Source organism: Scaptodrosophila lebanonensis, unplaced genomic scaffold, assembly GCF_003285725.1.
Source record: "Scaptodrosophila lebanonensis strain 11010-0011.00,11010-0021.00 unplaced genomic scaffold, SlebRS2 tig00001415-arrow-pilon, whole genome shotgun sequence".
Lineage (NCBI taxonomy): Eukaryota > Metazoa > Arthropoda > Insecta > Diptera > Drosophilidae > Scaptodrosophila > Scaptodrosophila lebanonensis.
The window spans coordinates 5,589,294-5,617,278 of NW_022060742.1; the positions used below are offsets into that span (position 1 = coordinate 5,589,294).

General features: G+C 42.3%; 9 protein-coding genes and 1 pseudogene across 14 annotated transcripts; 5 read left to right on the top strand and 5 right to left on the bottom strand.

The window, feature by feature from the left end:
* Nucleotides 1-6: 6 nt before the first annotated feature.
* LOC115633137 (probable deoxyhypusine synthase) lies at nt 7-24,677 on the bottom strand. 2 transcript variants are annotated; one of them, XM_030530544.1, is made up of 4 exons: nt 24,666-24,677; nt 23,221-23,222; nt 1,027-1,068; nt 7-962 (listed from the first exon to the last, which is right to left on the bottom strand). In XM_030530544.1, exon 4 carries the CDS (start codon nt 845-847, stop codon nt 86-88), a length of 762 nt encoding a protein of 253 aa, XP_030386404.1. In that variant the 5' UTR covers nt 848-962; nt 1,027-1,068; nt 23,221-23,222; nt 24,666-24,677; the 3' UTR covers nt 7-85. The 2 variants fall into 2 exon arrangements, with proteins under 2 accessions (XP_030386404.1, XP_030386403.1); XM_030530543.1 differs by lacking the exons at nt 23,221-23,222; nt 24,666-24,677 and having other exon boundaries at nt 7-973; nt 1,027-1,232.
* LOC115633139 (nedd8-conjugating enzyme Ubc12) lies at nt 1,390-2,645 on the top strand. The gene is made up of 3 exons (XM_030530546.1): nt 1,390-1,747; nt 1,845-2,146; nt 2,214-2,645. The coding sequence occupies exons 1-3, from the start codon at nt 1,642-1,644 to the stop codon at nt 2,355-2,357; spliced, it is 552 nt and encodes a 183-aa protein (XP_030386406.1). The 5' UTR covers nt 1,390-1,641; the 3' UTR covers nt 2,358-2,645.
* On the bottom strand, nt 2,663-7,868 carry LOC115633129 (mediator of RNA polymerase II transcription subunit 24). Its single transcript, XM_030530531.1, has 7 exons — nt 7,779-7,868; nt 5,968-6,054; nt 5,750-5,907; nt 4,784-5,623; nt 4,338-4,701; nt 3,414-4,267; nt 2,663-3,345 (listed from the first exon to the last, which is right to left on the bottom strand). Exons 1-7 carry the CDS (start codon nt 7,866-7,868, stop codon nt 2,733-2,735), a joined length of 3,006 nt encoding a protein of 1,001 aa, XP_030386391.1. The 3' UTR covers nt 2,663-2,732.
* On the top strand, nt 6,153-7,770 carry LOC115633134 (chaperone protein DnaJ). The gene is made up of 2 exons (XM_030530536.1): nt 6,153-6,855; nt 6,915-7,770. The coding sequence occupies exons 1-2, from the start codon at nt 6,255-6,257 to the stop codon at nt 7,649-7,651; spliced, it is 1,338 nt and encodes a 445-aa protein (XP_030386396.1). The 5' UTR covers nt 6,153-6,254; the 3' UTR covers nt 7,652-7,770.
* On the bottom strand, nt 8,493-11,423 carry LOC115633135 (WD repeat domain phosphoinositide-interacting protein 2). Of its 4 annotated transcripts, none has more exons than XM_030530539.1 (6): nt 11,283-11,423; nt 10,775-10,911; nt 9,940-10,704; nt 9,416-9,559; nt 9,215-9,342; nt 8,493-9,134 (listed from the first exon to the last, which is right to left on the bottom strand). In XM_030530539.1, exons 2-6 carry the CDS (start codon nt 10,843-10,845, stop codon nt 8,950-8,952), a joined length of 1,293 nt encoding a protein of 430 aa, XP_030386399.1. In that variant the 5' UTR covers nt 10,846-10,911; nt 11,283-11,423; the 3' UTR covers nt 8,493-8,949. The 4 variants fall into 4 exon arrangements, with proteins under 4 accessions (XP_030386399.1, XP_030386401.1, XP_030386397.1 ...); XM_030530541.1 differs by having other exon boundaries at nt 8,493-9,113; nt 9,416-9,574; XM_030530537.1 differs by having other exon boundaries at nt 9,416-9,574.
* Nucleotides 11,817-13,046, bottom strand: LOC115633138 (annotated as a pseudogene).
* On the top strand, nt 13,318-16,350 carry LOC115633130 (steroid hormone receptor ERR2). 2 transcript variants are annotated; one of them, XM_030530533.1, is made up of 3 exons: nt 13,318-13,433; nt 14,452-15,054; nt 15,132-16,350. In XM_030530533.1, the coding sequence occupies exons 2-3, from the start codon at nt 14,482-14,484 to the stop codon at nt 16,089-16,091; spliced, it is 1,533 nt and encodes a 510-aa protein (XP_030386393.1). In that variant the 5' UTR covers nt 13,318-13,433; nt 14,452-14,481; the 3' UTR covers nt 16,092-16,350. The 2 variants fall into 2 exon arrangements, with proteins under 2 accessions (XP_030386393.1, XP_030386392.1); XM_030530532.1 differs by having other exon boundaries at nt 13,377-13,828.
* LOC115633132 (UDP-glucuronic acid decarboxylase 1) lies at nt 16,790-19,372 on the bottom strand. Its single transcript, XM_030530535.1, has 2 exons — nt 18,420-19,372; nt 16,790-17,715 (listed from the first exon to the last, which is right to left on the bottom strand). Exons 1-2 carry the CDS (start codon nt 19,278-19,280, stop codon nt 17,170-17,172), a joined length of 1,407 nt encoding a protein of 468 aa, XP_030386395.1. The 5' UTR covers nt 19,281-19,372; the 3' UTR covers nt 16,790-17,169.
* LOC115633131 (glycylpeptide N-tetradecanoyltransferase) lies at nt 19,537-21,620 on the top strand. Its single transcript, XM_030530534.1, has 2 exons — nt 19,537-19,879; nt 20,033-21,620. Exons 1-2 carry the CDS (start codon nt 19,612-19,614, stop codon nt 21,226-21,228), a joined length of 1,464 nt encoding a protein of 487 aa, XP_030386394.1. The 5' UTR covers nt 19,537-19,611; the 3' UTR covers nt 21,229-21,620.
* Nucleotides 22,169-27,918, top strand: LOC115633128 (ATP-dependent DNA helicase Q4). The gene is made up of 7 exons (XM_030530530.1): nt 22,169-22,296; nt 22,353-24,813; nt 25,023-25,674; nt 26,072-26,854; nt 26,928-27,103; nt 27,166-27,482; nt 27,591-27,918. The coding sequence occupies exons 1-7, from the start codon at nt 22,189-22,191 to the stop codon at nt 27,822-27,824; spliced, it is 4,731 nt and encodes a 1,576-aa protein (XP_030386390.1). The 5' UTR covers nt 22,169-22,188; the 3' UTR covers nt 27,825-27,918.
* The last annotated feature ends 67 nt before the right edge of the window (nt 27,919-27,985 follow it).

Below are 27,985 nucleotides of genomic sequence, written 5' to 3' on the forward strand. Positions count from 1 at the left end.
ACATGATTTGGCTTAGATAAACGGCCATTTATTATTCTTCACATTAGTAGTCACATATTATTTGTATTAGCATTTCATGCTGATGTTACAACTTTTCGTTAAAATGTCGCTTCGCAAACGTTTCCCCCACAATGAGGGGAAACACTAGAGTGGCCTCGGCATACACTTTCACGGGCGTTGCGTCCTTGCGGATTTTGCCCCATGATATGGCCTCATCGGGCCGAGCTCCACTGTCGCTGCCATCGAACTCGGACGCAGTATTGATGAACACTGAATAATCAGCACCATTGCGCATTAAGTTGGCATTGCAAATATGATGCTTAATCACTCCACCGCCCACAATAATCATTCCACTGTTTACAGCTTTGACGGCCATAGTATTTAATCGCCGTAGATCGGAGAGTATGTCGACGACAAGTCCGGGCTGGCGAAATGAATGGAAATACATCATATCACCAAGACTGCCATCGGTGAGTGCGGGACAGAAAACGGGAATCTTGTTTTTTGCCGCCCAATAATATATTGAGCTAGGATCGGCGATGCGTTCCCCTAACCTGTGTATTATACGCGATGGCGACCAGACTGTATTCTTTTCACGCTGATCCACCAGCATCTCATCTAGGAGCGGCATAAGCCAGTCCTCGAATTTACAGTAGTTGTCGTTCGGCACAAGCAAGTTTCCAATACGATTTATCCCACGCTCTCGCAAATCTCGTCCACTTAGCTCAAATGACCCCATATATGTGGGTGCCAGGCACTTAATGAAATCCTCTTCCACGCCGCCCGCAGTTGTGACAATGCAGTCGACCATGCGATGCTCAGCCAGGAAGCGCAACGTCTCCCGCATGCCCGAAGAAACCAGATTGGATGTGTAGCCCAAGAAGATGGTGCAGTTGCTCCGTCTTTTGATAAACTCATCTGTCTCGTGTATGTCCTGTTTCTCATCATCCAGCGGCTGTGCCCTGCAATCCAACTGTCAATATTTAGTCCAATCGATCAATATTTAATAGGCATAACACAACTTACCATTTTGTTTATTTCCTTTATAGCCAGGCCAAGATTTGTGGCCTGAAAGCCTGTGTTAACATAAGACTCGAAAAGCTTACTGTAGTCAATGCCCTGATTAAAATCATAGCCCTGCACCTGTGGAGTGCCCTCGGCTATGCGCTCGCTGCGCTTCAGTACTGCATCCTTAGCTATTTCCGGCTCTGATGACATTTTAAATATGTAAATATAACGAAATACTCAATTCTCCATCAGCATGTGAAAGTCGTCAGGGCTGCACATGGAAGTTTCGAAAGTATCGCATTAGTAACACTAATGGCGTAATTGCGTTATCCAACACTGTGTGCGTTTGCATCAAATGACAGAAGCAGCAGCAAACAAGAGAAAAGAATAGGAAGTCGAAAGTCTTTGATACGAAATCAAAGCCAAATTTAAGTTGGAACTATTTTATTTGGAGTATCCACCAACATTTTGAAATAACTGAAAGCAGTGTGTGTTTAAATTCAACGAACAGTTGCACACGCAGCAAAATCATCGCAAACCTTTACCGCTCAGTCACAGGCAAGCTTGACAGAGACATCGAGAACCAGGAAGACGTCGACGACGCTAGCACAGACAGCCAACAAATATAGCAAAATGATTAAACTTTTCTCGCTTAAGCAACAAAAGAAAGAAGGCGAACAAAGTGCGCGCGGTGGCCAACAAAAAAAGGCATCTGCTGCTCAGCTGCGCATACAAAAAGGTGAGTGAAGGCCTCGCGCGCGATTGACCCTGAATTAGTTTTGTTTATGTGCATTTGCATAATATAATAACGCACCGCTGACCATTTTCCATTGCAGATATTAATGAATTAAACCTGCCAAAAACTTGCGCCACTGAGTTTCCGGATCCTGATGATTTGCTCAACTTTAAGTTGATCATATGTCCAGATGAAGGCTTCTACAGAGATGGTCGCTTCATATTCAACTTCCGCGTAGGTTCCAACTATCCACACGAGCCGCCAAAAGTGAAGTGTGCCACACAAGTCTACCATCCTAACATCGATTTGGAAGGCAATGTTTGCTTGAATATATTGCGTGAGGACTGGAATCCGGTGCTGACCATTAGTTCGATTGTATATGGATTACAGTTTCTTTTCTTGGTACGTAACTTACCCATTCAAATTAAATGAGTTTATCTAATGCAATATTATGAAATGTTGCTCACAGGAACCCAATCCGGAAGACCCGCTCAATAAGGAGGCTGCGGATGTACTACAATGCAATCGTCGTCAGTTCGAGGTTAACGTAAAGAAGGCAATGCGCGGCGGCTATGTGGGCGAGACCTACTTTGAATGCTGCCTCATCAAGTGATATAGGAAATCAAAAGTCTTTAATTTAAGGAACGGCATCTACCTGCTTGCCTTGATTTTAGGTTATAGCGGTTGTCGCACTTTGATTAGTTTTAATTACTTGATATGTTAACGCAGACAAGCAAGCATAACAATAACACCACCATTCACATATGATAGCGAGTCTAGCGTTCGGCAGCCGGGCAGAATGATGAAAACACCTTCAGCAACATCCAGGATTAATGAATAAAATTACTGTAATAAACACAACTGCGACCTATAAAAAGCGAATAATGCCACCACCAATTAATTACAATTATTTCTACATTTAATATATATATATATTTTTTATTTGAACCCTACTAGCAATTGTGTAAGCTGCTAATTCTATTCTAATTCACAAGTGTATGCTATGCCGGTTGAGCTGAATGTTGCGCCAGAGGCAGAGATCGGAGACCGCTAACTGCCGACCACTATGCACACGCAATTCATAAAGACGACTAATGAGACCCACTCGTATGTCATCAGTAGCCATGACCTTCAGGAGATTCTGCATCAGATTGGGCGGTAGCAGACGCAAAACAGACACCACACGCTCCTCTCCGCACTCTACCAGCAGCGAGATGAACTGATAGACAAATGTGGTCTTTGGCAACAATTCGTCACCACTGACGAACTGCAAAAATACCCGAAATATGTGTTCTATGCTCGACTGCAGCGGTTCCTTGAGAGTGAGCGGTGCGGTGCGTATATCAGCATTGCCAGTATTATTGTTGCCCATGAGTGTAGAGACTCCAACACTTCCTTCCGTGAAATCACTCGAGTTATCTGATCCTTCGCCAATCACCTTTCGCACTTTCGCTGTATTGGACAAATCGTCCTCGTCGTGGGAACGCGAGCGTTTCTTCAGTGCTGCACCACTTACAGCACTGCGAGTCTCCAGGCAGGAAATGATGCAATACACACAGAGACGCGCTAACAACAGCGATTGCGGTTCGTTTATGTCATCTCTGGAAGAACACCATAGATTTCGGATGATAATTGAAATTTAGGGGATAGCAAGAAGGCTGATACTCACCCCTGACGTTTAAGTATTAAGGGCGCCACCACATACTGCAACAGTGCTTCGGTGGTGCGCTCAATGTCCAGATGCATCACAGCAAATACAATATCCGTGATCTTGGTCATGTCTCGCATATATTTACAGCGAAGCAGCTCCTCGACCAATTGGGTAGCCAGCCATGCTGGTCCGCCTGCCAGCAACAGCGACTCCAGCGTCTGCACTGCACGAACTGGCAAATAGCCGACATCGGCCACCACCGTGCGCCAAACATCACGGAATTGCTCGATAAGCGGCGTTTGAGAGATCAAGCCCTGATGCGTGGAGGCGACACACCGAGATTTTGTGTTTGGCGAAGGGTGCACATCCTGTTGCATTTTCCGTATAATTTGAAAGGAGAGCGCCAGGCGCTCCTTGACATTTTCCTGGCTGGACATATCCTCGCTAGTAGGTGGCGCAAGAAATTGCTGTATCATGTTCAGCGGCTTTAAAAGCTCCGTCTCGCTTACAGAATACATGTAGGCGCACAGGAATGAGGTAGCACACACTGAGAAGGAAAACAGCCTCCGCTTTATGTTATCTAATATGCTTTTAACATCGGCTGAGGATAGGGTCTCCTTCTCCCATGCAATGAGCACATGGTGCAGTACTCCAGGCAAATTCAAGCAAATATCTTGCCATGTAAGATTACTGTTGTTGCTCAATTGCGCCGCAGCCGCTTCGGGTTTGCTAAGACTCAAAAGCAACTCGTCAACAATGCTCTCGTCGCAGAGTGCTAAGATGCGTTTGGGATTCTTCAACTTATTGCGCTCCACCATGCACTCGCGCACCCACTTCTCGAAAAAGGAATCGCCACGCTCCGAGAGCACCACCTGAGAAGAAATGAGCGACAAACAGAATTAGTAACATACACATCAAACAAAATTACCCGCTTCGCCTTACATCGGAGCCATAGGTCTGCACAATGGAGGTTAACATCAGAAAGGACACATCAAAGAGTGTGGAACGAATGACTGAGAGTTTTCCCACCTCACCAGGCACTTGCTTGGAATTTTCGTTGCACTGAATCAGACGAGACACAAAGGTTTTGAGGCGACCTTCGACGGTAGCCACTGATAGAATGAGCTCGAAACTGTTGCCCACCAAAACTTGGCACAAGACACTAACGAGCGCTTCCTGCACCTTGTTGGTGCATAAAGTCTTAAGTATTCCAGAGAGCGGCACCTCAGCACGCTTTATAAAGTTGATGTTCGATGGCGTCTGCTGGCCAGATTCATATTTCTTTAAAAGCTGCGAAGACGGTTCTCTGCAAAATTAAACAGTTGCGTTTTTAGTAAATGAAGCTGATTTGAAATTGTTTCCTTTTATATTGTTTTAACTAAACTTACCGTTGGCTAGCGAGTTTCTTGACCTGTTCATCGTTAACCAAATATTGTTTGGTCCAATCGTTAAGGAGAAACTCCATAATATTGCACGAACATTTTGTGTCCATAAAGTCCAACAGCAAGTTGTCCTCGATGAGCATATTGAGCGCCTCCACCACCTCGGGTATGTGGTCAGCCGGCGGAGGCTGGTCGCCTGGCACTCTTTGCAAAGTATGCAGTTGCTTAATGATGTGAGGCACCTTGAAAAACATGAAAGCGCCCCACATTGTATCATGGCTAGTGTCGGCCACGTTGCTGAGTGTGAGGAAGCCAGCGCGTATTATTTCGTAGAAAAGCCGTGTGTTTGAATAGCGCTTCAGACGCTGTAGCATCTGCAGCTCAGCAACATAGTAGGATGTGTCCTTGCCGGGATTAAGCAGAACCTCCACAGCAAGCAGGGGCTGCACACAATACGAAATTGGTTCGCCTTGCAGGTCATTCAGTGGCTGTAGCTCCAGGTGCTTAGCATCGATGTAGGCGAGTTGCTGCAGCTGTTGCTCCGTAGTCGGCAAGCTCGGCGTAAAGTTCGAATTGGCCAGTGAGCCTTTGATAGTCGCATATTTTTCGCGTATCTTACTATAGCTCTCGAGCTCTTCGTGACATCCAACATAGAGAATGGCCAGCAGAAATTGATGTTTTGACAGACGATCAATAACCACACACACTTGATCCAGCATATAGGACTGTTCCGCACTGATGACTCCATATAGTTCGTAATGTTGAACGGTGCGTCCGAAAATTTGGAAAAGCCACAGCACCAATTGTACTACAGCGGTGGGCAGCGACCCCTGCTCAGATTTGCAGCTGTAATAAAAATCAATGAAGATACTCATTTTTAATGCCACCCATTATGCAATATATACTGAAATAGAAAATATCTAATTCCTATATTTTAGTATGTTTAATGTTGATAATGAATAAGTATCTCACCGACAAGTGACGCCATCGATGAGCGGAGCTAGAAACTCCAACAGTGCTGTCACGCAGTAGATACGCTCTAGTTTGTCGTACTTGGCAATGCACCGCAGTACCGCAGCATGAGAGATCAAGTGAGCGCATAGTGAATGTTTTAGATAGTTTAGAACGAGCTGTAAAGAAAGATAATGTCAGCTAACAGTTAACTTTAAAACATCTTTCTCCATATTTACCAGATTAGCTGTGGAACCAATGACTGCCTGTTGCAGCAAACAGTCGGCGAGGTTATAAACATCTCCACTAACACCCCTAGGCAAAACCTGGTAACAAAATTAGAAAATACATACATATATGTATGTATATTTAGATTTATTAAAATCTCTTTTTATTTATTGTCATTTGAATACATTTAAAACAACATTCAGGGCATCATACAGCAAACATATTTATATTTCCGAATAATCTCTATCTATAATAAATAGCATATTTATACTTATCACATTTGAATTTGCAATTCACCATGTTACGGTTAAATTTTCAAAGAATTCACACGTATTTTCTGCGCACCTTAAAACATAGCCATCTGGACGCACGCTATCCAACGTCGATTATTGTCGAACATCCTGCGTCCATCTCATTGTGGAAACGACTTGTCGGTCAGTATCAGTTTCGTACGTCCAAGAGTAGCTACTATCCCGACCGCAAGTCAGAGATGCAGCGTTCTCATGGAAAGGGAAATACACAAACGAGAGCACAAGTTGCAAATGCGACAAAAACAGCTGTGGCAACTCCATTGGATGAACTTGGAAAGAAGGGTCTTCCTAAAGACTTTTACTACAAAGTGCTGGGCGTAACCCGCTATGCGACCTTGCAACAAATACGAACAGCCTTTTATTCACTGGCCAAGCGCTATCATCCGGACTCAACGCACTCCGAACAAAAGCTGAAGCACTTTCAGGAGCTGTCCAATGCCTACAATATACTAACAGACGAGACCAAGCGACTGGAGTACGATCAGTTGGGCGGAATCAAGGACGAGCGTGCATTTCTCGAGCAGGCCGGCAATCCAATGACTACGGATTCAAACTTGAAGTTTGACGCGCAGAAACAAACCAATGAAGGTAAGCATTTGGACAAGCGACATTCACATACAATTTACAATCGTTATGTTCGCTTTCAGAAATCGACAAGATAACAAAACCAGAACTGGAGCTTCCGCTTGCCTTTCTGGAGGCCACAGTTGGCTGCAAGAAACGGCTTGACTTGCGATATCTACGAAAGTGTGACAGCTGCAAGGGCAAGTCACAGCTTATGGCCAATCGAGAAGTGGGCAAGGAGCCGTGTCGGCGCTGCAACGGAACTGGAAAAATCAGTAAGAAGACTTTAACCTACACATCGGTGAACACGTGCACCCACTGCAAAGGCAAACGCTACATCAATCGAAACGACTGCGAGACATGTGATAATCGTGGTTTCGTATTGGCCAATGTCGAGGTGCTGATCAATGTGCCGTCCGGCTCCCAGGATGGAGATGTGATAACCATCGACAATCCCAATACGAAACAGCATGTCAACTATAGACTCAAAGTCCCCAGCAGCGATTATTTCCGACGCATTGGGAACGACGTGCACACTGACAAGTACCTCACTATATCGGAAGCCATATTAGGTGGAAATTTTACTGTACGCGGGCTCTACGAGAACATTGAAGTGCGAGTCGAGCCCGGAACACAATCGCACACGCAACTGTTGCTTAAGAGCAAGGGTGTGCGTTCAAACGGCTGCGTTGGTAATCACATTATAACTCTGAAGGTGCGCATTCCACGCAATCTGTCAATGAAACAACGCCAACTGGTGCTTGCCATGGCAAAGGCGGAAGAGCCGGTCTTTGATTGCCAAAAGGGCAATCAGGAATAAAGATTGCGTTTTTTTTTAAATCGTGTTACAAAAATTCTCAATGTATAAACAACTTACATACATATACATATATATTCAGTTTAAATATACGATTCAAAAACAAACTTTTAGCGCTCAAACAACTTGCCTTTTTTATGTTGATGCCCCATTGTGAGTCCGACCAGCGCTCGCGCCACGCCACATAAATTAGTTGCAGGATCTTGTTGTTCTCCTTCATTGCCAGCCAATCCAGACGAACGCGGCGGTTGGATTTCAAGTTCACGTTGTTGCAATTTCCCAAAATTCGAATATGTTGTTTATTTTCTACCAAGAAAAGAAGCACCGAGCTACCAGCCCCATTCACATCTGTATGTGGGTGTTTATGAGTGAAAACGATACCACATAAAATAGTGTTGTACAACACGACTAACGAGTACTTCAAACGAATCATCGGATACGAGTATAACATTTTCAAAATCATGGCGGTAAAAAATATATGTTTAAAATACATGCATTAAAATAAATACTTCCATGTATGGTTAAATCATATTTAATTTATTGAATACAATAAAGTAGCTGTAAAGTGTGTTACATATTAGGTTCTAAAATGTTTGACTTTGTACAAAATTTTTACGGTATATGCCGAAAATTGTTCCTCAATTGCGCATACTTTTTAAGACATGAAATTTTCACATTCACTCGAATGTTTAAATTTAGATTCTCATTTAAAATGAAATGTGGGGTGCTGAGAGAATTGTTTATGGGTATTTCATATACATACATAAATTCTTGTTTGTGGAAATTTCTTTGAAATGATTTCGGTGGATTTTTGTAGGGACAAATTAACGAAAATAAAAGATGATTTGAAGACGTTATTTATTTAATAAGCGACAGTCAAATCAAATAATAAAAGCAAATCAATCAATATTTCAAATCATAACACAAACATTTTACATTTACCAGCTAACTTAAAACATAATTGTATGACAAAAGCATTTCCCTTATAGCGGCAGAGCCACGAGGAGCTTATAACTAAAAATTTCTTTTCAGGAAGGGAGTCTCGGTGTCTCTTCTCTTGTGTTTTTTGTTGACAGATTATAAAAAACGAGGAAGAATCTTCATTCATAACGTTAAAAGCTATATTAAGTCTAAGACCTATTAATTTATTTACTTATGCTTGACACCTTATCATCTGCATCATCATCATCAGCATTAACTTTTCCGTCAAATTTCAATCACTTTAGCATCGTCGTCCATAGTACTTTGAGGAGTGAGTTCTTGTTGTCGTAGCTTATATTGTTGCCCACACTGGATAGCACCTAAGTGGAGGAGTTTCCCGGTTCATCGCCCTTAACAGCCAAAGCGTAACTTGTTCCAGCATTGGTACCAGTTGAGCTGCCAGGTTTTTCAGCACCGCTCTTCCCGTCACCACCACCGCCAGCATTTGCAACTCCACCAGTGCCACCAGCAGCTCCGCTAACGCCTAAAGTTTGATGCGAATTAACTACAAAATTTGTTACGTTGTTGTGCAACAGTGTTTCGTGAATGTTGTGTGTTTGTGTGCAATTTGCAACTAATAAGCACCTTTAATATCCATGGCATAGTTGTCCTCTAAGCGCAAATCATGCTTCTTAATCAATTGACACTCTGCGCCCTCAATTGAGGGTATAGAATGCACATACAAGTAACCATCCTGCGAGGCAATCAAGAGTCTTCAACAAGCAACAACAAATATTCATTATTCATTAGGATCTGTTAGGTACACATGTATATAATGCGACTTACCTTAGCTGCTTTTGTATTGTGGTAATGGCGCACATGCGTCGCACCCCTGCCTCTGGCAGTGTAACCGATGCAAAAGCGCGCCCCTGGCTGAAAACATCGGTCACCTGCGTAGGCAAATAACTGGTGACCGTTTTGCTCAAGAATCTAAAAAACGAGTAACTTGCATCATGAGAGAGTAAATTATGGGGCATTGTGGTGCGTAGAGTGGTTTTTACAAATGTTTGATTTGGTTTGATTTGTTGGTGGTGGTTGTGGTGGTAGGAAGCGGCGATAGAAAATGGAAGAAAAGAAAAAGAGGTAAATGTTAGGTGCCACAACAACGAAACTAACAAAAACAAAAAATGCAAACGATAGAGAAAAAAACAACAAGAATAACACTTGCTCATATGGATGAGAGAGTAAGTTGCATGGCATGGAATCGTGTACACCCCCACCATACAAACAATCAAAGCAACAGCAATACACATTCGATGTAGTGAACAATTAATTGACTAAAAGGAATATTTAAATCCAACACCACTTACCCCATCCAATCGTCGCTAGATTGTTTTTCAGCTCTGTCCGCATTCTCGGCAGCGGTGCGATCTAAACGGAAGATATGCACAGTTTCCGTGTTAGAGCTAGAGACCAAATATTCGGCACAAGTGCTGAACGAGAGTGACACAATGGACACGCAACGTTTGAGGCCACGTCGCAATTCGAACAGACGGCTTCCGTCCTGCGAGGAAAACACACGAATGACAGTGCCACGTTCACTGGCCGTGGCAATCTCAGTACCCGATGGGCTAAACGCAATAGCTGCAAGTGGCGAGTCATGTGCCGGTATCATGGTTTTCGCGTGCAAATTGATGGCGTCAAAGATCTGAACCTCGCCAGCAGTCACGCTGCCAGGATAGGCAAGATAGCAATGTTCCGATGAGGAGGAGAGTGCACAAAGACCCTGCGGATTGCAGGGCGTATCTCGAATGGTGTGGACGACCTTCATGTCCTGTATATTGTGTATGTAGAGCGATTCCTCGAGACAGACAACCAAGCGCTCCCGATTCAACTTGACAGCCACAATTGTGTTCGCATAGGAGTAATTGCAGATCTCGCTCTGCTTTTTGAAGTGACAGACTTTGAGCTTGCGCGGCGAACGCTGTGACACAATGGCCACAAGTGAGCTTTCAAAAAGACGTTCAATTAAGAAAATCTCATCGGTTGTGGTGTTGTAGATTTTGTCCAATGTGGAATCAACCGAGCCCAAACTATACAGGCTGTAACCGGAACCGGTGGCAACGGCAAGAGAACTGCGAGCAAGCACGTAGAAGAGATTTACAGAATTAGCAAAGAACTTGAATACATTGTAGTAATACCTACGTTATGTTTTGGTTAAAGTTAACAAACACTTCTCCCGCTTCTACGTCGGGTCGCCCCAGCAGGCTCATCATTGTGGTGGTGGTGGCAGCTGCAATCTAATTTCAATGGGATGCTGGCAGGAATGCGTGGTGTTGGAGCTGTAACGAAAGACAATGAAAATTAATGCAATAAATGGGCAACGCACTAAAATTATCAACCACTGCTGTTCACACCTCATCCGTCACATACGCCAAATTTTGTCGCCTTACCAAGAAGCACTTCTTACTTCTCAGAAACAAAGAAGTCTCATGTGCGCTTTTTGCAATTACGTACAACTTTGAAACTCCTGTTGGCCCGCGTGTGTTTTAGTTGCGCATTAAATGAAAACACAAACAAAGCATGGCACATAAAACAATGATGTTATTCGGAACCAAAGCACTGATAAAACCAACAACAACAAACAAAACACACGTACATACAATTGTACGTGAGACCAAAACTGCATTCCATTTTTTATACACTTACTCACCTTAGGAGCTTGTTTCAATTTAAATTCTACAAGCTAAGTACATGAAATAAATAATTATAATTTTCTGTTATTATTTCCCTTAGTATTTGATAAAATTAGCAATTTTCTAATCGCGCAATTGTTTTCGCTCTGTTTTGCACACACACGTATCGCCACACACACACATGCACCTCAGGGCTGAATAATAATGAATAAGTGTTGTATTTTTTCTAGTGTTGATATATCGCAATATCCTCGCTTGCGCGCTAACTTTTAAGTCTCGCTCATTTCCCCGTTCATTTAAGTCACGATTAACAGAATCACATTCTTTCTTTCCCAAAAATTAAACAGAAGAGTTTAAGTTTTACTTTAAAGCTATGTTTCTATTAGAGGCACCAATGTCTGAGTCTGTACATATGCATTTACATATATAATTTTGGACACGCTTATTAAAATACTTTCACAAACAGATTATTTTTTACATTTTATACCAGTAATGCCAAAATGGGTCAATTTCTTCACATAACATAAAACGAAAAAAAAAATAAAAATCGGTCATTTTCATCTGGGTTTATATTTTAATTTTATCAATGTATGCCAAAAAATAAAATAAATACATTCAAATGATTTTATATTAGGAGATAGATTATGTTACTGGATATATCTAACGCTTCTGATCAATTGAAAGATATATGTACATATAGTTCACGCGTTTGCCGCTCGACAATAAGTGGCATCAATTTTCTTTAGTTGTGGTAAAATGTCACACAATTTTGAACGATAACGAATGTCGTTGGCCACTGGATTAAACTCTAAGTAAATGGTTTGAAGCTTCTTATTATCCTTTAACACCTTGATGTTATTCCAGTCATGAACGCCGTTGTGATTTAGCCACAGTTCCTCTAGTTGTTCCATTGCCTCCAAATTACCAATATCTTTAATTCGGTTTTTGGCCAGATCCAATGTCTCCAAGCAGGTAATCGTCGAAAGATTCTCAATCTTTTCGATGCCATTCTCGGACAAGTATAGCTCTGTAAGGTTGACGAGCTTGTCGAGGTTTTCAATTTTGACAATGCGATTTGATTGCAGACTCAGGATCTCCAAATTGACGAGCTCGTCGAGATTCTCAATCTTGGTTATTTTATTTTTGCCCAAAAACAACTGGCGCAGTCCAACGAGTGTTCCCAAATTTTCAATCTTCCTTAGATTGTTATCGCCCAGTTCCAACATGGTAAGGTTAGTCAACATGCCAATATTCTCAATCACGGAAATTTTATTGGCAACTAAATAAAGCTTCTCCAAATTAACAAGCTTCTCCAGATTCTCGATTTTGGTCAAACGGTTAAAACTTATATCCAATATTTCCAGATTAGTTAGGGCCTCTAGGTTTTCAATTTTGGTGATTTGGTTGTCGTAAAGCTCTAGCTCTAACAGGGTTGTAAGCGTCTCCAAATTTTCAATCTTCTTTATTTGATTCCATCGAATATATAGATGCTCGATCTTCCTTAATGGCTCAAAATGTTCCAGTTTCTCTATGCGTCGATGATTCAGATCTAATTCTAAGCAATCCGGATCAATAGTGATTACTTCTTCAATAGAAGCATTATCCCCAGGCGGCGATATAATTTCTATCCCGGCCTTTGCTTTCGGTACAAGGTTTTTTGTTTTTGTGGGTATATTATCGGCGTCACCCATTTCAAAATCTGCGTTACTCTTGTATTTTGCGTAGGGTTTAATGTATATTTCACAATTTTAGAGAGACCTTTAACGCTGTGCCGACTTGCTTGTTTCTTATTCTCCTTTCTTAGCACATTCGTAATAAAAGTGCTGGGAAACGACAATAAGCATACATATGTAGGCAATGAACAGTGATGAACAACATCGATATTTATATAAACACCACGATACACATAAATAGGAATGCACATGCACAGGCAATCCAAAAGTGCTTGTTCAAAAAGCTTTTTAAAAGTGTGCCTATTCGCGTGTTTACTGGTGTACACACATCTCAGTTTGGTCTCTTCTTTTTCCGTAATTCTTCGACTGCATAAAATTACATTTTAATCTAACTAATAATGCATATTAGCATAAATTCTAATAGAGATAAATAGTTGTAGTAACTGCAACGCCACAATAATTTTACTAAAACGTTACGTTCTGAGGTGGATACGGGTAAATAAAAATAAATGCAAGGGATGTCGGTCGATAAAGCAATAATATATAGCCAATTAAAATGCAGCATCACCACAATGCATAATTATAAATTGTACGCTTGTAAGCTCGCACTGTCCCTGTCGCCTACGCAAGAAACGAAAACAGTTCGCTAAAGATAGCATCAGAGAAAGATAAAGATGCAGACAGACAACAAAAGCAATAACAAAGTGCTCACACCAAAATAAAGCTGATTTCCTTCCTACACTCGCATTCATAGTACATACATATGTACATAAATGGATTTTATATTTGTGTCTCAACATAAATATCTAATATTGAGTACGAATTTGTCCAAGCACACATATGTATAGACACAGCTGCCGATTAAACAGTCACTTCTAATACAAATTTATGTAAGTACAACGTGCGACACACACATGCATGCATATAAACAATAACGGCGCGCACCTCCCCAACGTTCCTTCCTGTGATAATCAAATATAGTTTTCTACATACATACGCACATGTACATATGCGCTCTGATAAGAATATGAATAGGTCTGTAGTGGCCAGGCTAGGCCCTTATCAGGAATCTCTTAGAGCTTTGAGGCTGCTACGTATCGTTCTCATTTCATTGTCTTCAGATAGTCGCGCGCTTTTGAAAATTACAATCAGCAATTTACTGTTGCTCACGCACAGTGCCAATTTTTGTGAACGGTAAACTGCATAAAATGTGAAATTAATAGAGCAGTGAGGAAGATCATAATGGAAAGAGGGAGAATGAGCAAGCGACTGTAGTTTTTTTTTTCTGATTGCATTCGGAGCTTACATTCATTAATAATTAAGCGCGCATTTGTCTATGTTAGCCTCTGGACGAGCGCATACGGTACAATCAATGTGTCCACATCATGTACTTTTGACATTTAAAACAACACAACCACACATATGTACATATGTAAATACAAATAAGTACATTTAGCAACGACCGTCGCCCATGATTGTCAAAAATTAAGTGAATTTGAATTTTATCACACAGCACATCTGAAGATTCCCCCACAAATCGAGTATGTCCGACGGTGTCGGTGTACTGCACATCAAACAGGAGGTGGACACAAGCTCTGCTGGCGCCAGCAACTCCTGCTACAGTCCCAGCTCCAAGGCGCACAACACGTCTAGCAATAGTAATAACAGCAACAGCGGCATGAAGTCCTCACCTTCCGTTTCGCCCGAGCGTCAGCTCTGCAGCTCCACAACTTCACTTTCTTGCGATCTACACAATGTTTCGCTGAGCAACGATGGCGACAGCAGCAGTAAAGGAGGAGGAGGAGGAGGTGGTGGTGGTGGCGGAGGAGGTAGTAGCGGTGGCGGTGCTAATGGCAGTAGTAACAGTGCCAGTGCAGGTAGCGGTTCGGTGCGTGATGAACTTCGTCGCCTGTGCCTGGTATGCGGTGATGTAGCTTCCGGATTTCATTACGGCGTGGCCAGCTGTGAGGCTTGTAAGGCATTCTTTAAACGTACCATACAGGGCAATATTGAGTACACGTGTCCCGCCAACAACGAATGCGAGATAAATAAGCGACGCCGAAAGGCCTGCCAGGCATGTCGCTTTCAGAAATGTCTGCTCATGGGCATGCTGAAGGTTCGTGTACACCCTTTTCAGATTGATAACGAATGTTATTATTATGTAATACCTATATATTTACGTATCTTTCACAGGAGGGCGTGCGATTAGATCGAGTGCGTGGCGGAAGACAAAAATATCGACGGAATCCCGTATCTAATTCGTATCAGACCATGCAATTGCTTTATCAGTCAAGCACAACATCTCTGTGCGATGTCAAGATACTGGAGGTGCTCAATTCTTACGAGCCGGATGCCTTAAGTGTCCAACAGCAGCAACAACAACACAACACCGCTTGCAATGACGAGGCCTCATCGTCATCCTTGCAATCAACAACTGGAAGTGTCAAATTGGAGAACAGCGGTAGCAATGTTGGTGGAGGAGGCGCCAGAGGTGGATCGACCACACCCACCACACCTAATAGTACTTGCATTTTCCAAAACAACAACAACGATCCACATGAAATACTCAGCGTGCTGAGCGATCTCTATGACAAGGAACTGGTGAGCGTAATTGGCTGGGCAAAGCAAATACCAGGCTTCATAGATTTGCCACTTAACGATCAAATGAAGCTGCTACAGGTGTCGTGGGCAGAGATTTTAACGTTGCAGCTGACTTTCCGATCGCTTCCCTTTAACGGCAAGCTATGCTTTGCCACCGACGTCTGGATGGATGAACTGCTTGCCAAGGAATGTGGCTATACGGAATTCTATTATCACTGCGTGCAAATTGCTCAGCGCCTTGAGCGGATTTCGCCGCGACGTGAAGAATATTATTTGCTAAAGGCGTTACTGTTATCCAATTGTGATATCCTATTGGACGACCAGAGCTCCCTGCGCGCCTTTCGCGATACTATTCTCAACTCACTGAACGATGTCGTCTATTTACTGCGACACTCCTCCGCCGTGTCTCATCAGCAACAGCTGCTGCTCATCTTGCCCTCTCTCCGCCAGGCAGATGAGATTTTACGCCGCTTCTGGAGGGGTGTGGCCCGGGAGGAGGTGATCACGATGAAAAAGTTGTTTTTGGAGATGCTCGAGCCTTTGTCAAGGTGAAAGTGAAATGCATTTGGTGATGCAGTGGTAGCCAAGTACATATAGATTGTAGGTTTTGGTGCAAATATTGGTATAAGCTTACTTATAGTAACGATATACCATACATACTTAGTTGTAAGTTTGTTTGTACTATGTATTTATATTAAGTGCAAATGTGTAGTTCGTCTGGGTTATTGCGAAATGGGGTTCGGCTTAAATAGCAGGGAATCAAGCTGAAATAAACTAGTTCTATTTTTTATATAAACAACAATCTTTAAAACTATGCTATTTTTGTTTATTTCAGTTTTAACAGGCACATAGGTGCAAAGTCTGTCATTTGTTATAGAGGTACCAACAATTTTCCAATAAACGAAATGCGAATTTGATATTCAAAAAAATTATGTTAATCAGAAATCGTCCCTTTTCATATGCATAATGCATGCATGTGCAAAATATTTTTTAAGACAAGTTGCCATTTAATTATAATAATACTAGTTTCAGTTTGATTCCCCAGCTTATAAATTTACGTGCACGGATAAAATTGACCAATTCGCTCATATACCTCATAGTGCTTTCAATTTCTATTGGGTTGAAAGTGCAATAACAGGTGGCTATAAGTAACTAGCAATACATAGATTAGGTGGTATATAACTTCTAGGTACTATGTACTATATATAGACTTAATAGAAGATGAATTTAGTAAAAATACAGCTGCGGCATAATTCGCATTGAGTGTCTGAACACTGATTTATTTTAACTACCACACCATTCGACTATCACTACATGTAGTTTAAAAAGGCAAACACTAGCACAAGGTTTTGACCTAAACATAAAACATCTCTCTCATTACTTACTGCCTACAGATATAAAGTTGCACATATGTATGTATGTTGCTGGATACATGTATATGCAGGCTTCGAAGCCTATCACTACCCGAGAGTTTGGTTTACACAATTTGTTTCTGTGCTTTGGAGGCTTACGAATAGCATTATCGATGGTTATATTTACATTGCAGACTAGAGAAGTTTCCAATTCCAGAATTGGCTAACAGGCACACACGAATAAACATAAGTTAGATATTGGGTAGGATTGGTGATGGTTACGCACCACCTGTCGTATCCAAAAGTTGACGGCCCAGGCTGCGTTGCAAATCGGGCGATTCAAAGTACTTGTTAGAGCTCTCCTGATAACGATCACTGCGCATCAGCTCATTCCGAAAATAAGCGATGGTTTGCTGCAAACCTGTCTCTAGCGGCACTTTGGGCTCCCAATTGAGCCAGTTCTTGGCGCGTGTTATATCCGGTTTTCGTCGCTGCGGATCATCCTCCATAGCCTTAGTCTGCTGAAGTTTACTGTGTCCCCCCACAAGGCGTTTAATGATCTTTGCGAATTCCTCAATTGTCTGCTCTTGGGGATTGCCTAGATTTACCGGCTGTGAATAATTAGATGCCATGAGTGAAATAAGCCCATCGACCAGATCCGAAACATATTGAAACGATCGCGTCTGCTGGCCATTGCCATAAACTGTAATGGTTTCATTCCGTAGCGCTTGTAGTATGAAGTTCGACACAACACGACCATCGTTCATGTGCATCCGTGGACCATATGTATTGAATATACGAGCCACACGCACCTGCACTTTCTCCTGCAATGAACATAAATCTATTAGAAACATACATACTTATATGCATTAAAATTAAATTAAACACAGAAGAGAGCATGGTAGATATACCAAATAGATGCAAACATCATCGATTCTCTAGCATAATTTTATATCAAGACACGCTCAATATCCATTTCAGCATTTCATTGGAACATTTCGGGGTTTTTTTTTTATTCACTATGTTCTTCGAAATATTCATTTACGGTACTTGAACAAGAGTATTAAACAGACACGGAAAATATTGATTGATATTGGAAAATTGTAGTAGGAATATTTCTTGTCTACTCGTATTGACGAAATATTTTCTACAAATGTTGTATACTATGTATTTAGTAGATAAATGGGCCAAAGAAATTGACACAATTGGGTTACCATATTGTATCTTATCATACAGTATCGGATTATTTCGTTGTCAACTTGCTCGAGCATGTAAACTGGAGCAGATACTACATTTCAAAGAATGTTTGTTGATCAAACAGATTGTTAAGTGGAACGCGGAAAATTAAACAGAAAGTAAACGATATTGATTCATCCATAAATTGATCGCATTTTCTAATGCATCATTGCACATCCGTAAAGTTAATAATACATACAATCAAACTGGCATCCAGTTGGATGCTTTTGTGATGCCTACATAGAATATGAAACTTGAGTAAAAAATTTCTTCGGTTCTTTGTCCCGCTTACCTGTTTAGCGTATGCGTAACTGAGTGTTTCTGAGACTCGTTTTCCCTCATCGTAGCAAGCTCGCGGTCCAATAGGATTTACATGCCCCCAGTATGTTTCCGGCTGTGGATGTACTGTGGGATCACCATAAACCTCGGAGGTGCTGGCAATCAAAACTTTAGCCATAACCCGTTTGGCCAGACCCAACACATTAATGGTACCCATTGTATTGGTCTTAATCGTCTTTACCGGGTTATACATGTAGTGTGGAGGCGAGGCGGGTGAAGCCAAGTGATAGATCTCGTCGACCTCAATGAAAAGTGGATTCACAATATCGTGGTGAATGAGCTCGAAATTCTCGTGACCCAGCCAGTGTTCCACATTACGTTTGCGACCCGTAAAGAAGTTATCGACCACAATAACCTCGTGTCCTTGAATCATTAGATCATCAACCAAATGAGATCCAACAAATCCTGCACCACCCGTTATCAGGATGCGTTTGCGATTCTTGTAGTTAAGATACTTAACTTTTAGATACTTGCGTGGCGTACTCGCCTGAAGCGACCGTACTTGCTCCTCCAGCTTTGCTAGCTGATCCTTGGTACGTTGCAACTCCAGTTGTTGTGTCTGCAGTTCTAGTCGTTGTGCCTGTAACAGCGAGTTCTGCATTTCAAAGTTGATCCGGAGATTACGCTGATCTACGTTTTCGGTGGGTGGCCATGGCCTCTGTTCCTCAATTCGCACGACACTGCTGCCGAACCGGCTTGGAATTACCGCCGGTTCATTTACTGTTACAAGCGTTTTGTACAAATAAAGCAGCGCCACCATAAGCATCGCAAAGGCTGCTACTATTTTGATGCGCTTTTTTGTTCCGCTCATCATGTTGGTGTTGATGATAACGACGACAGAGCGCTTTTCAAAATAATACACTTACTGCTGCTTATCAGACAATAAGATGACAGCATTGCATTGTTTGTGTTGGAAGATCCACTATTTTTGTTTATCAAAAAAGAATCAACAACCAGACAGTGATGAAGCATCGATACTTGGCATAACAAAGACTGGCAACGCCAAGGGGGATAATGTTCTACTACGGCCACACTTCAATCCTACTATCATCAGTTTTTGACAGTCAGCTGCAGTGCAATTATTTCGCGAAACTTTACAATTGCCATTAAAATTTAATTTTTCACGAAATATAATAAAATATCAAATGCCGAACGAAAGTACGCCATCACCCACGTCCAAGGACGCTGATGAGAACATCGGTCAAGAAATTCAAGCTATAACTAAAGAGGTAGTGCGGGCATCAGACGAGATGCTTGCAAATGCCTTTGACGGCTTGAACGTGAATGTTGTCGCGCCTACAAAGGAAATGGCCAATACGCCGGGTGAATTACTGGCACACTTGAGTAAAAAACGGGATCAAGCTACACAGCAGGAGAACAATTTACTGCAGGTGTTGCAAGAATCTAAAACGAGTAAGTCAAATAACTTCTGAATGTGTGTAAATCTAAATGAGGTTAGGTTTTTGGTTCTGAGGTACCACCTAATTTGTTGGTTTTTATTAAACACTAAAACTAAAAATGCATTACTACATTGTCTACAATCGATTGTTTGTTTATTCCTTGTAGGCAAGCAGTTGCTGCTGCAGTCCAGCTCTGCCAATTCGCAACGCAAATTCTCTTTTTGGTCCACACAGCCGGTGCCAATGCTGGATGAAAAAATTGAAACTAATGAGTGCATCGAGCCGAACAAGGATGTTAATGAGATTCGATCCGAACCATACACCTTGCCTAATGGCTTCAAATGGGTCACCCTAGACCTTAACAATACCAGTGATCTAAAGGAGTTATATACGCTTCTAAATGAGAATTATGTGGAAGACGATGATGCTATGTTCCGCTTTGACTATCAGCCTGAGTTTTTGAAGTGGTCGCTACAGCCTCCTGGGTGGAAATCCGACTGGCATGTTGGAGTTCGTGTTGAGCGATCTGGAAAGCTGGTCGGATTCATTTCGGCCATTCCCAGCAAACTGCGAGCATATGACAAAGTGATCAGTGTGGTGGATATAAACTTTTTGTGTGTGCACAAGAAGCTGCGTAGCAAGCGGGTCACTCCAGTGCTGATACGTGAAATAACACGACGTGTAAATTCAACGGGCATCTTTCAGGCAGCGTACACTGCTGGCGTTGTGTTACCCACGCCAGTATCAACATGCCGCTATTGGCATCGCTCCCTCAATCCCAAAAAGCTTGTCGATGTTCGTTTCTCGCATTTAGCCCGCAATATGACAATGCAGCGCACTGTCAAGCTGTACAGACTCCCTGATCAAACCAAGACCAAAGGCTATCGCCGCATTCAGCCAAAAGATATGGAAAAAGCACACAAGCTGCTCGATAATTACCTGAAAAAGTTCTCGCTGTGCCCTGTATTTAATGAGGAAGAGTTCCGTCATTGGTTCACTCCCCGAGATGGTATAGTTGATTGCTTTGTCGTGGTTGACGACAAAGGCAACATTACAGATTTGACCAGTTATTACTGCTTGCCTTCGTCTGTGATGCATCATCCAGTGCACAAGACTGTGCGTGCTGCGTATTCTTTCTATAATGTGTCCACCAAGACGCCTTGGTTAGAATTGATGAACGATGCTCTCATATCGGCGCGTAATGTCGACATGGACGTATACAACGCTCTCGATCTCATGGATAACAAGCAATTCTTAATGCCATTGAAGTTCGGTGCTGGCGATGGTAACCTACAGTACTATTTATATAATTGGCGTTGCCCCGCCATGCAACCTGAGAACATTGCACTGATCCTTATGTAGACGCGGGTGTTGGAGCTTATAGAATGCGGGTTTTTCAACACCAACTACATAATCGCACCAATGCATAGGAATATTACATACGCATATACAAAGTCGACAGAGAAGCTCGGCTCACAATTGTCTAAGTCCCCATTCAAAGTCTAACTTTAGTTATTAACACTAGTATTTGCAACATGGTGCGTACGCTCAGCTTCTTGCATTTTATTCCTCGTGTATGTGATTTACACGTCCCTCCTCCACAAACATTCACATTACCCCCATAGAAAACACATTTATAAAAGTTTGTTTTGTAAGAATATTGTTAACCCTGAATGTTGCATTTTATGAATCGCTTTGCTTGGATATTTTTATAAATTAAAATCAATAAAACCGGCGGCAACGGTGGAGATCGATTTTATCATTACTTTTATTTCTGAATGCCAAGTAAACACAAATAAAAATTAGGTGTTCAATAGTTGTATATCGTTACAGAAACGACCGCCATAACACTAAGGTCTGGCAACGCTTTTACTTTGCTAAAAGGCGCGCGTTCCTATAATTTAATTTATCTTGAAAATTAAACTGATAAGAGTAATTTTTATTACGTTCGGTTATTATGATGTACAATTAAAGTTTTAATTTATCTCATTTAAATCTCTGTACTCTGACACATTCATGGATTTGGGTATAGATAACATTCTCAATTGAATCTTCAGTTGTGGAAAGTTTTTTTAACTTCATATTTTGCTGCAGTCTAGATCGAACATTTTTATTTTATCTTAAAGTAACAAGAAAATTAAATTTAATCAAATAAAAATTCACATAAGTAACGCGATCGTTTTGGAGATTTCGATAACAATTATTTGGCTACAATCGAGAATTTTGTATGTTATTTGGCAAAAAGCGCGGCGTTTGCATTTTCGGTACACTTAGGTTAAATGTAGTGTAAATAAATTAATAAATTTAAGAGCCACAACCGCAATGGACAACAACGATTCAATTTTTAAAGAAAAATATCAAAAATACAAATTGCGCGTAAAGGTATGGGAGAAAGACTTCAAGAAAAAACGCGGGCGTGTGCCCTCCAAGGTGAGTTGGACAATATAAGAAGCCAAGGAAATACAAATACATTGAAATACTTTTAGTACGATATACGCGAAGCCCCGCAGGAGATTCGCGACTCCTACAAAATGTACTACAAGCTTAAGACCTCATTTCTAGAGGAGACACTGAACGACGTGCTCAGCGAGGATGGGTTTGATGTGCTAGAAATGTCGCAGGCAGACGATCTCGGCGTTATGCCATTGACCGAAACTAGCTTTACATCGGAGAGTGTTAATGGTGGCCCACAACTTCCTTTTGACATATCCGCACTCGTTAATCAGAGAAGCAGCGACAACTTTTCAAACCTCAATGAATTGCCTACACCTCACGCCCACACAAATCTGATGAATCAAGATGAGAACCACGTTATACGTAACTTCGAAGCCGTCGATGAATTAGCACAGAATAAAAGCGCCTGGGGTGAAGAAGTTAGCAAGCAGAAGCCAATGGTTAAGTCAACGATGGAAACGGGTCATCGTCTAGTCGGCATAAAGTCCAATCTTAGTGCCAAGTTGTTTCAGCCAGGCCGGAGCTTTGCCAAGCGGAATCCTCGAAAGCCATTGTCACGCAATACAATCACTGTAGGTGTGGCTGGAAAGGATTCTGGTGTTGGTCCGGACGAGATGATCGACCAGCTTCCTGATCTGGAAACAATACTCAAACGCAAAGCCGAAGAATATAAGGCTACAATAGCAGCCAATCCTCTCATGGATGGAGATCTTGGAAAGGATGTCATCAAAACTCACGTAGATGAGGGTTGGTTGCAGCGCACCACAGCGCAAAATGCCTTGGAAAAATACCCTCCGCCGGTAAAGGACGAATCTAACAACAATTCCATGAAAAATACGACACCGTCATTGGCTAAGAAACATAACTACGGTCTAAATAATATAGATATCACTAAGCTACAGCTTCCAATCCCACCTAAAGTGGATCAACAGCCTATACCAAGACCCATACCTACAGATAATGTATTGCCTGAAAGTGATGAAAAAAAGAATGAAATGATGCATGAAAACGCTTATGATTCAGAATCCGACTCTGTTGTGGACGATAGCGATGGCGGCGAAACACAAGAGCCGCAGTATAGACATATCGCCAAGAGACGAAGAGTTATCCCCACAACATCACAAACAGAAGATGTTGCTGATAAGCCAGCTGAAATCGCCCCATATGAGGAGAATGAAGAGGAAATGGGCAAAGATTTCTCTGCCGACGAGGAACTTGATGCCAACTATGAGCCCGAACTGCCGAAACATAAGCGCAAGAAGGCGATAGCCAAGCGTCAAACGGCAACAGAGAGAAAGGTAGAAAAATCGCGCGAACCAAAAGTGAAGGGTGAATCGTTACGGAAGAAGAGAGCAGCCACCGCCACGGTTTCTAAAACTAGGGTCAAAACCGGTAAAGCTCTGGCCGCACCCATTAAGAACACAAAAACAAATTCCAAAGTCGAACCAGGAGCGACTACTGCTGTTGAAGCCGAGAACGAACCGCTAGAGGAACAACCACTTAATCCTGAAGATCTCAAATACGTCCTGGCATTGGAGGCAGGTGATATCACCTCAGTGCCGCGTATCAAACTTGCTGAGCTGGAACAGGTCGATGCAACAGCGCAGCGTTACATAAGCAATTTCGCTGCACCGTCCACTACCGCACAAATAGTAGACGGGAAGATCGATGAAAAACGCGTGGCGGCTCGGAAGAAATTGGAGGAGAAAATTGCCTCCGGCAAATTAAATGAGAATTATGTGACCATCAACATACAGAAGAAAAAATTTGCGCGCGGAAAAAAACACGCGAGCTACAGCAAGTACAAAAAACAACAGTGGAAGCACAAGAAGCGGGTGGCAGCGCTCTCTGGACCAGATATGGATATGGGCGGTTGTGATGGTGGTGTCTTGACCTGTTTTAACTGTGGGGGCGTGGGCCATTTTGCGCAACAATGCAAGGTAAAGGGCGACGCCCTACTGCCGCTCAGTGCACAAATTGAAGAGGATCCCTCGCCATTTCCCACGCTTGCCGAAGCGGAAGCGATGGCCACTCAAGGCGCGGTGGCAGCGCATAGTCGCAACATTGCGAATATGCCGCAAGCAGCAAATGCTGCAATTTATCAACAGGGGAGCAGTGAAAGTAATGACGAAGACACTACAGGCGAACAAGAATCTGACGCTAGTATTGAGAAGCATAGCAACATCAATTTATCCGAAGATGAGGAGCACGTTTTAGACATAGACTTTGAAGCGATGGACGCGGCGGTGGCAGAAAGTTCCCAGCCAGCGAAACAAACTTCGCCCATTAAGGAATACGTTGGTCACAAAATACCCGAAGAATTTCTGAAAAAAGCAGGCCTGGACATCGGAAGTGCAAATGCTTCAATACGTGGCGGGCAGGGAAGTGGTGTCAATCCACTATATGAGCTAAATGCGAATGGCGAAGTGCGCGACGTAACACCAGAAGTAATGGAGGCGCTTCATATGTTCGGACACAGTAATTTTCGCAAGGGTAAGCAATATCTTCAGTCATAATTTTCTAGCACATATTAATACTTTGCTGCTCCTTACAAACCATTTGATAAAGCCACGCTTATTAAGGCACTTTGACGTGACATACTCGTACCAATAACTTTTCCAAAACATCTACAGAACTACCAATCAACAGTGAGAACTGTAGTTGTATATTAATAATCAACACATTCATTATTCAATTGCCAGGTCAGGACCGAGCTGTTATGCGCATATTATCTGGTCTCTCCACGCTGGTTACTTTGAGCACGGGTAGTGGAAAATCGCTGTGCTACCAACTGCCCGCCTATCTATACAGTCGTCAGCAACGCGCTATTACGCTAGTTATTTCACCATTGGTCTCGCTAATGGAGGATCAGGTGACGGGCGTACCACATTTTCTACGGGCTCACTGCCTGCACACCAATCAGACGCCGCAGCAACGCCTAAAGATTCAGCAACTGATAGCCGATGGTGAGATTGACATACTACTTGTATCCCCCGAGGCTGTAGTCTCGGGTGAGCGCGCCACTGGCTTTGGTGCTATTCTGCGACAGCTTCCACCCATTGCATTTGCCTGCATTGATGAGGCCCATTGTGTGTCTCAGTGGAGTCATAACTTTCGTCCTAGTTATTTGATGATTTGCAAAGTGCTTAAGAAAAATTTGGGGGTGCAAACCGTCCTAGGACTAACGGCCACAGCTACTTTACCGACCCGCGTCAGCATCATTAACCATTTGGGCATAACAGATGGAGAGCGTGGCATTATCAGCGACATACCCCTACCAGACAACCTAATCCTGTCCGTATCCAAAGATGAGAATCGGGATTCCGCGTTGCTCCAATTGCTGAACAGTCCCAGGTGAGTGATTAATGTAACTTACTCCCAATTTTACTTAATAGTAGGTTACTTGCCACAGTTATAAGCAACATTACCTTTTATTACGGAATTAATTAACAGTGATCGATATACATACATACATATGTACAAGTAGTATTGTTAGTTTTCAAAATTAAAATTAGGGTTACGTAATATCGTAAAAATGTACTAATATACTATTTTCTCGATAAGGGGTATGTGGCATCGCGATATCGTGAATTTTTAGAAGTTGTGGGATTAAAATTATGACATAATACGGAACGTACAACTTAACAATTTAAGTTAACCATTCGAACCAGAAATACGTGATATATGACCAAGAGCTCCCCTCCTAATACAATATTTTCAATATTTACAACTATTATGATTTTCCCTGCAGATTCGAGCCTTGCCAGTCTATTATAATCTATTGCACGCGTCGTGATGAATGCGAACGCATTGCTGGTTTCATCCGAACATGTTTGCAGGAGCGCAAGACCAATTTGGAACCACAACAGGGAAAGAAGAAACGCAAGCGAGTTAACTGGCAGGCTGAGCCTTACCATGCCGGAATGCCAGCATCGCGTCGTCGTACCGTACAAAACGCATTCATGGCCAATGAGCTACGCATAGTGGTGGCTACCATTGCCTTTGGTATGGGCATTAACAAACCAGATATTCGAGCTGTCATTCACTACAATATGCCTCGAAATTTTGAGAGCTATGTGCAGGAAATCGGACGCGCTGGCCGTGATGGATTGCCCTCGCATTGTCATCTGTTCCTCGATGCAAAGGGTGGAGACCAGAGCGAACTACGCCGTCATGTCTATGCCAATTCCATTGATCGACATGTCATACGAAAGTTGCTACAGCGCATTTTTGTGCCCTGTTCCTGTGACAAGCAGGCGACAGCAGGAACTTCTACAGCCAGCAAAGAGCAAGAAATGGATCCCGTCGATGCAAACGATCTAAGCGAAAGTACAATAGTAAGGCCACACATTTGTCCGGGCCATGAAATTGGATTCTCTGTGGAGAAAACTGTCGAAGCATTAGACATACCGGCTGAAAATATCTCGACTCTGCTGTGCTACATGGAGTTGGATCCACGCTGGTGCATGAATGTGCTCAGCTCAGCTTACATAATGGCTAAAGTTATTTCATATGGCGGTCCCAAATATCTCAAGTAAGCAAAACAGTAATTTTAAGTCCTAAACGTATTTTATTGAACGTACTGTTATCTGTATTTTTACAAATAGGCATGCTGCGAAGGAGTGTCCACCTCTAGCCATGGCCATTGCCCTACAGATTAAACAAAAAACCTTTAAGGAAGACTCTAACATAATAGAGTTCTCGGTAGTTGATATTGCTGCTGGCATTGGCTGGAACAGTGGTGTAGTGAAGTACCAACTAAAAAACTTGGAATGGGTTCAAGGTGAGAATTGGAAGGTGCTTCACACCGAAAGTACTTCAGAACCTAAATTCGTTTCCTTTCAGTCAACGGTTTTCCAAAACGATCACCTCTCACTGTCAGCTTTTACGATCTCGGCTTTCGAATTAAGGCGCCTGGTGATTTCAGCGAAACAGAAATCGATGCTGCTCTGGACACGCTCTACACACGCTCTGTCAAACAGGAACGCACCCAACTTATTCAACTACAATATGTAGCTCATGGTCTCTCGGCTGTGGCATATACGACGTGCACCCATTGCTGTAGTGCTGATTTTCCGCAGGACCGCTGTACCCAATTGAAGGCTATCATTCGCAATTACTTTCGCAATGATTATCCACAGGACTTGGAGCTGGAAATTGAGGTATTGTATGAGTTAGCTACAAATAAATAAGTTCATTAATTTTTAGGGAATTATGCTAAAATTATTACATCACAGATAAAATTTAATGTATGTTTAATTTATTTACAGCCAAGCAATGTTCCGGATGAGCACATTATTGCTGATGTTCACGCTCTGATCAACATGTATCCTGATAATAACTTTAGTGGACGTACAATTGCGCGCATTTTCCATGGCATACCCAGCCCCAACTATCCAGCTGTAATGTGGGGACGCTGCAAGTATTGGCGTGCCCATACAAAGATCGATTTTAATCGTGTAGTGCAGTTGGCGAATTTAGAAATTGTCAAGAGGCGAATGTGATCAATTTTAATGTATCTTTCTCTGTTGTTCGTATGATTAGTTGAAAATATGTAAGTAAAAGTGCTTCTTATCAAATAAATTTAATTTAATATAACACAGAAAAGAGATTGTATTTATGATCAAATTGGATCAACAGTCGTCGTCTATATTAAAATTAAAAA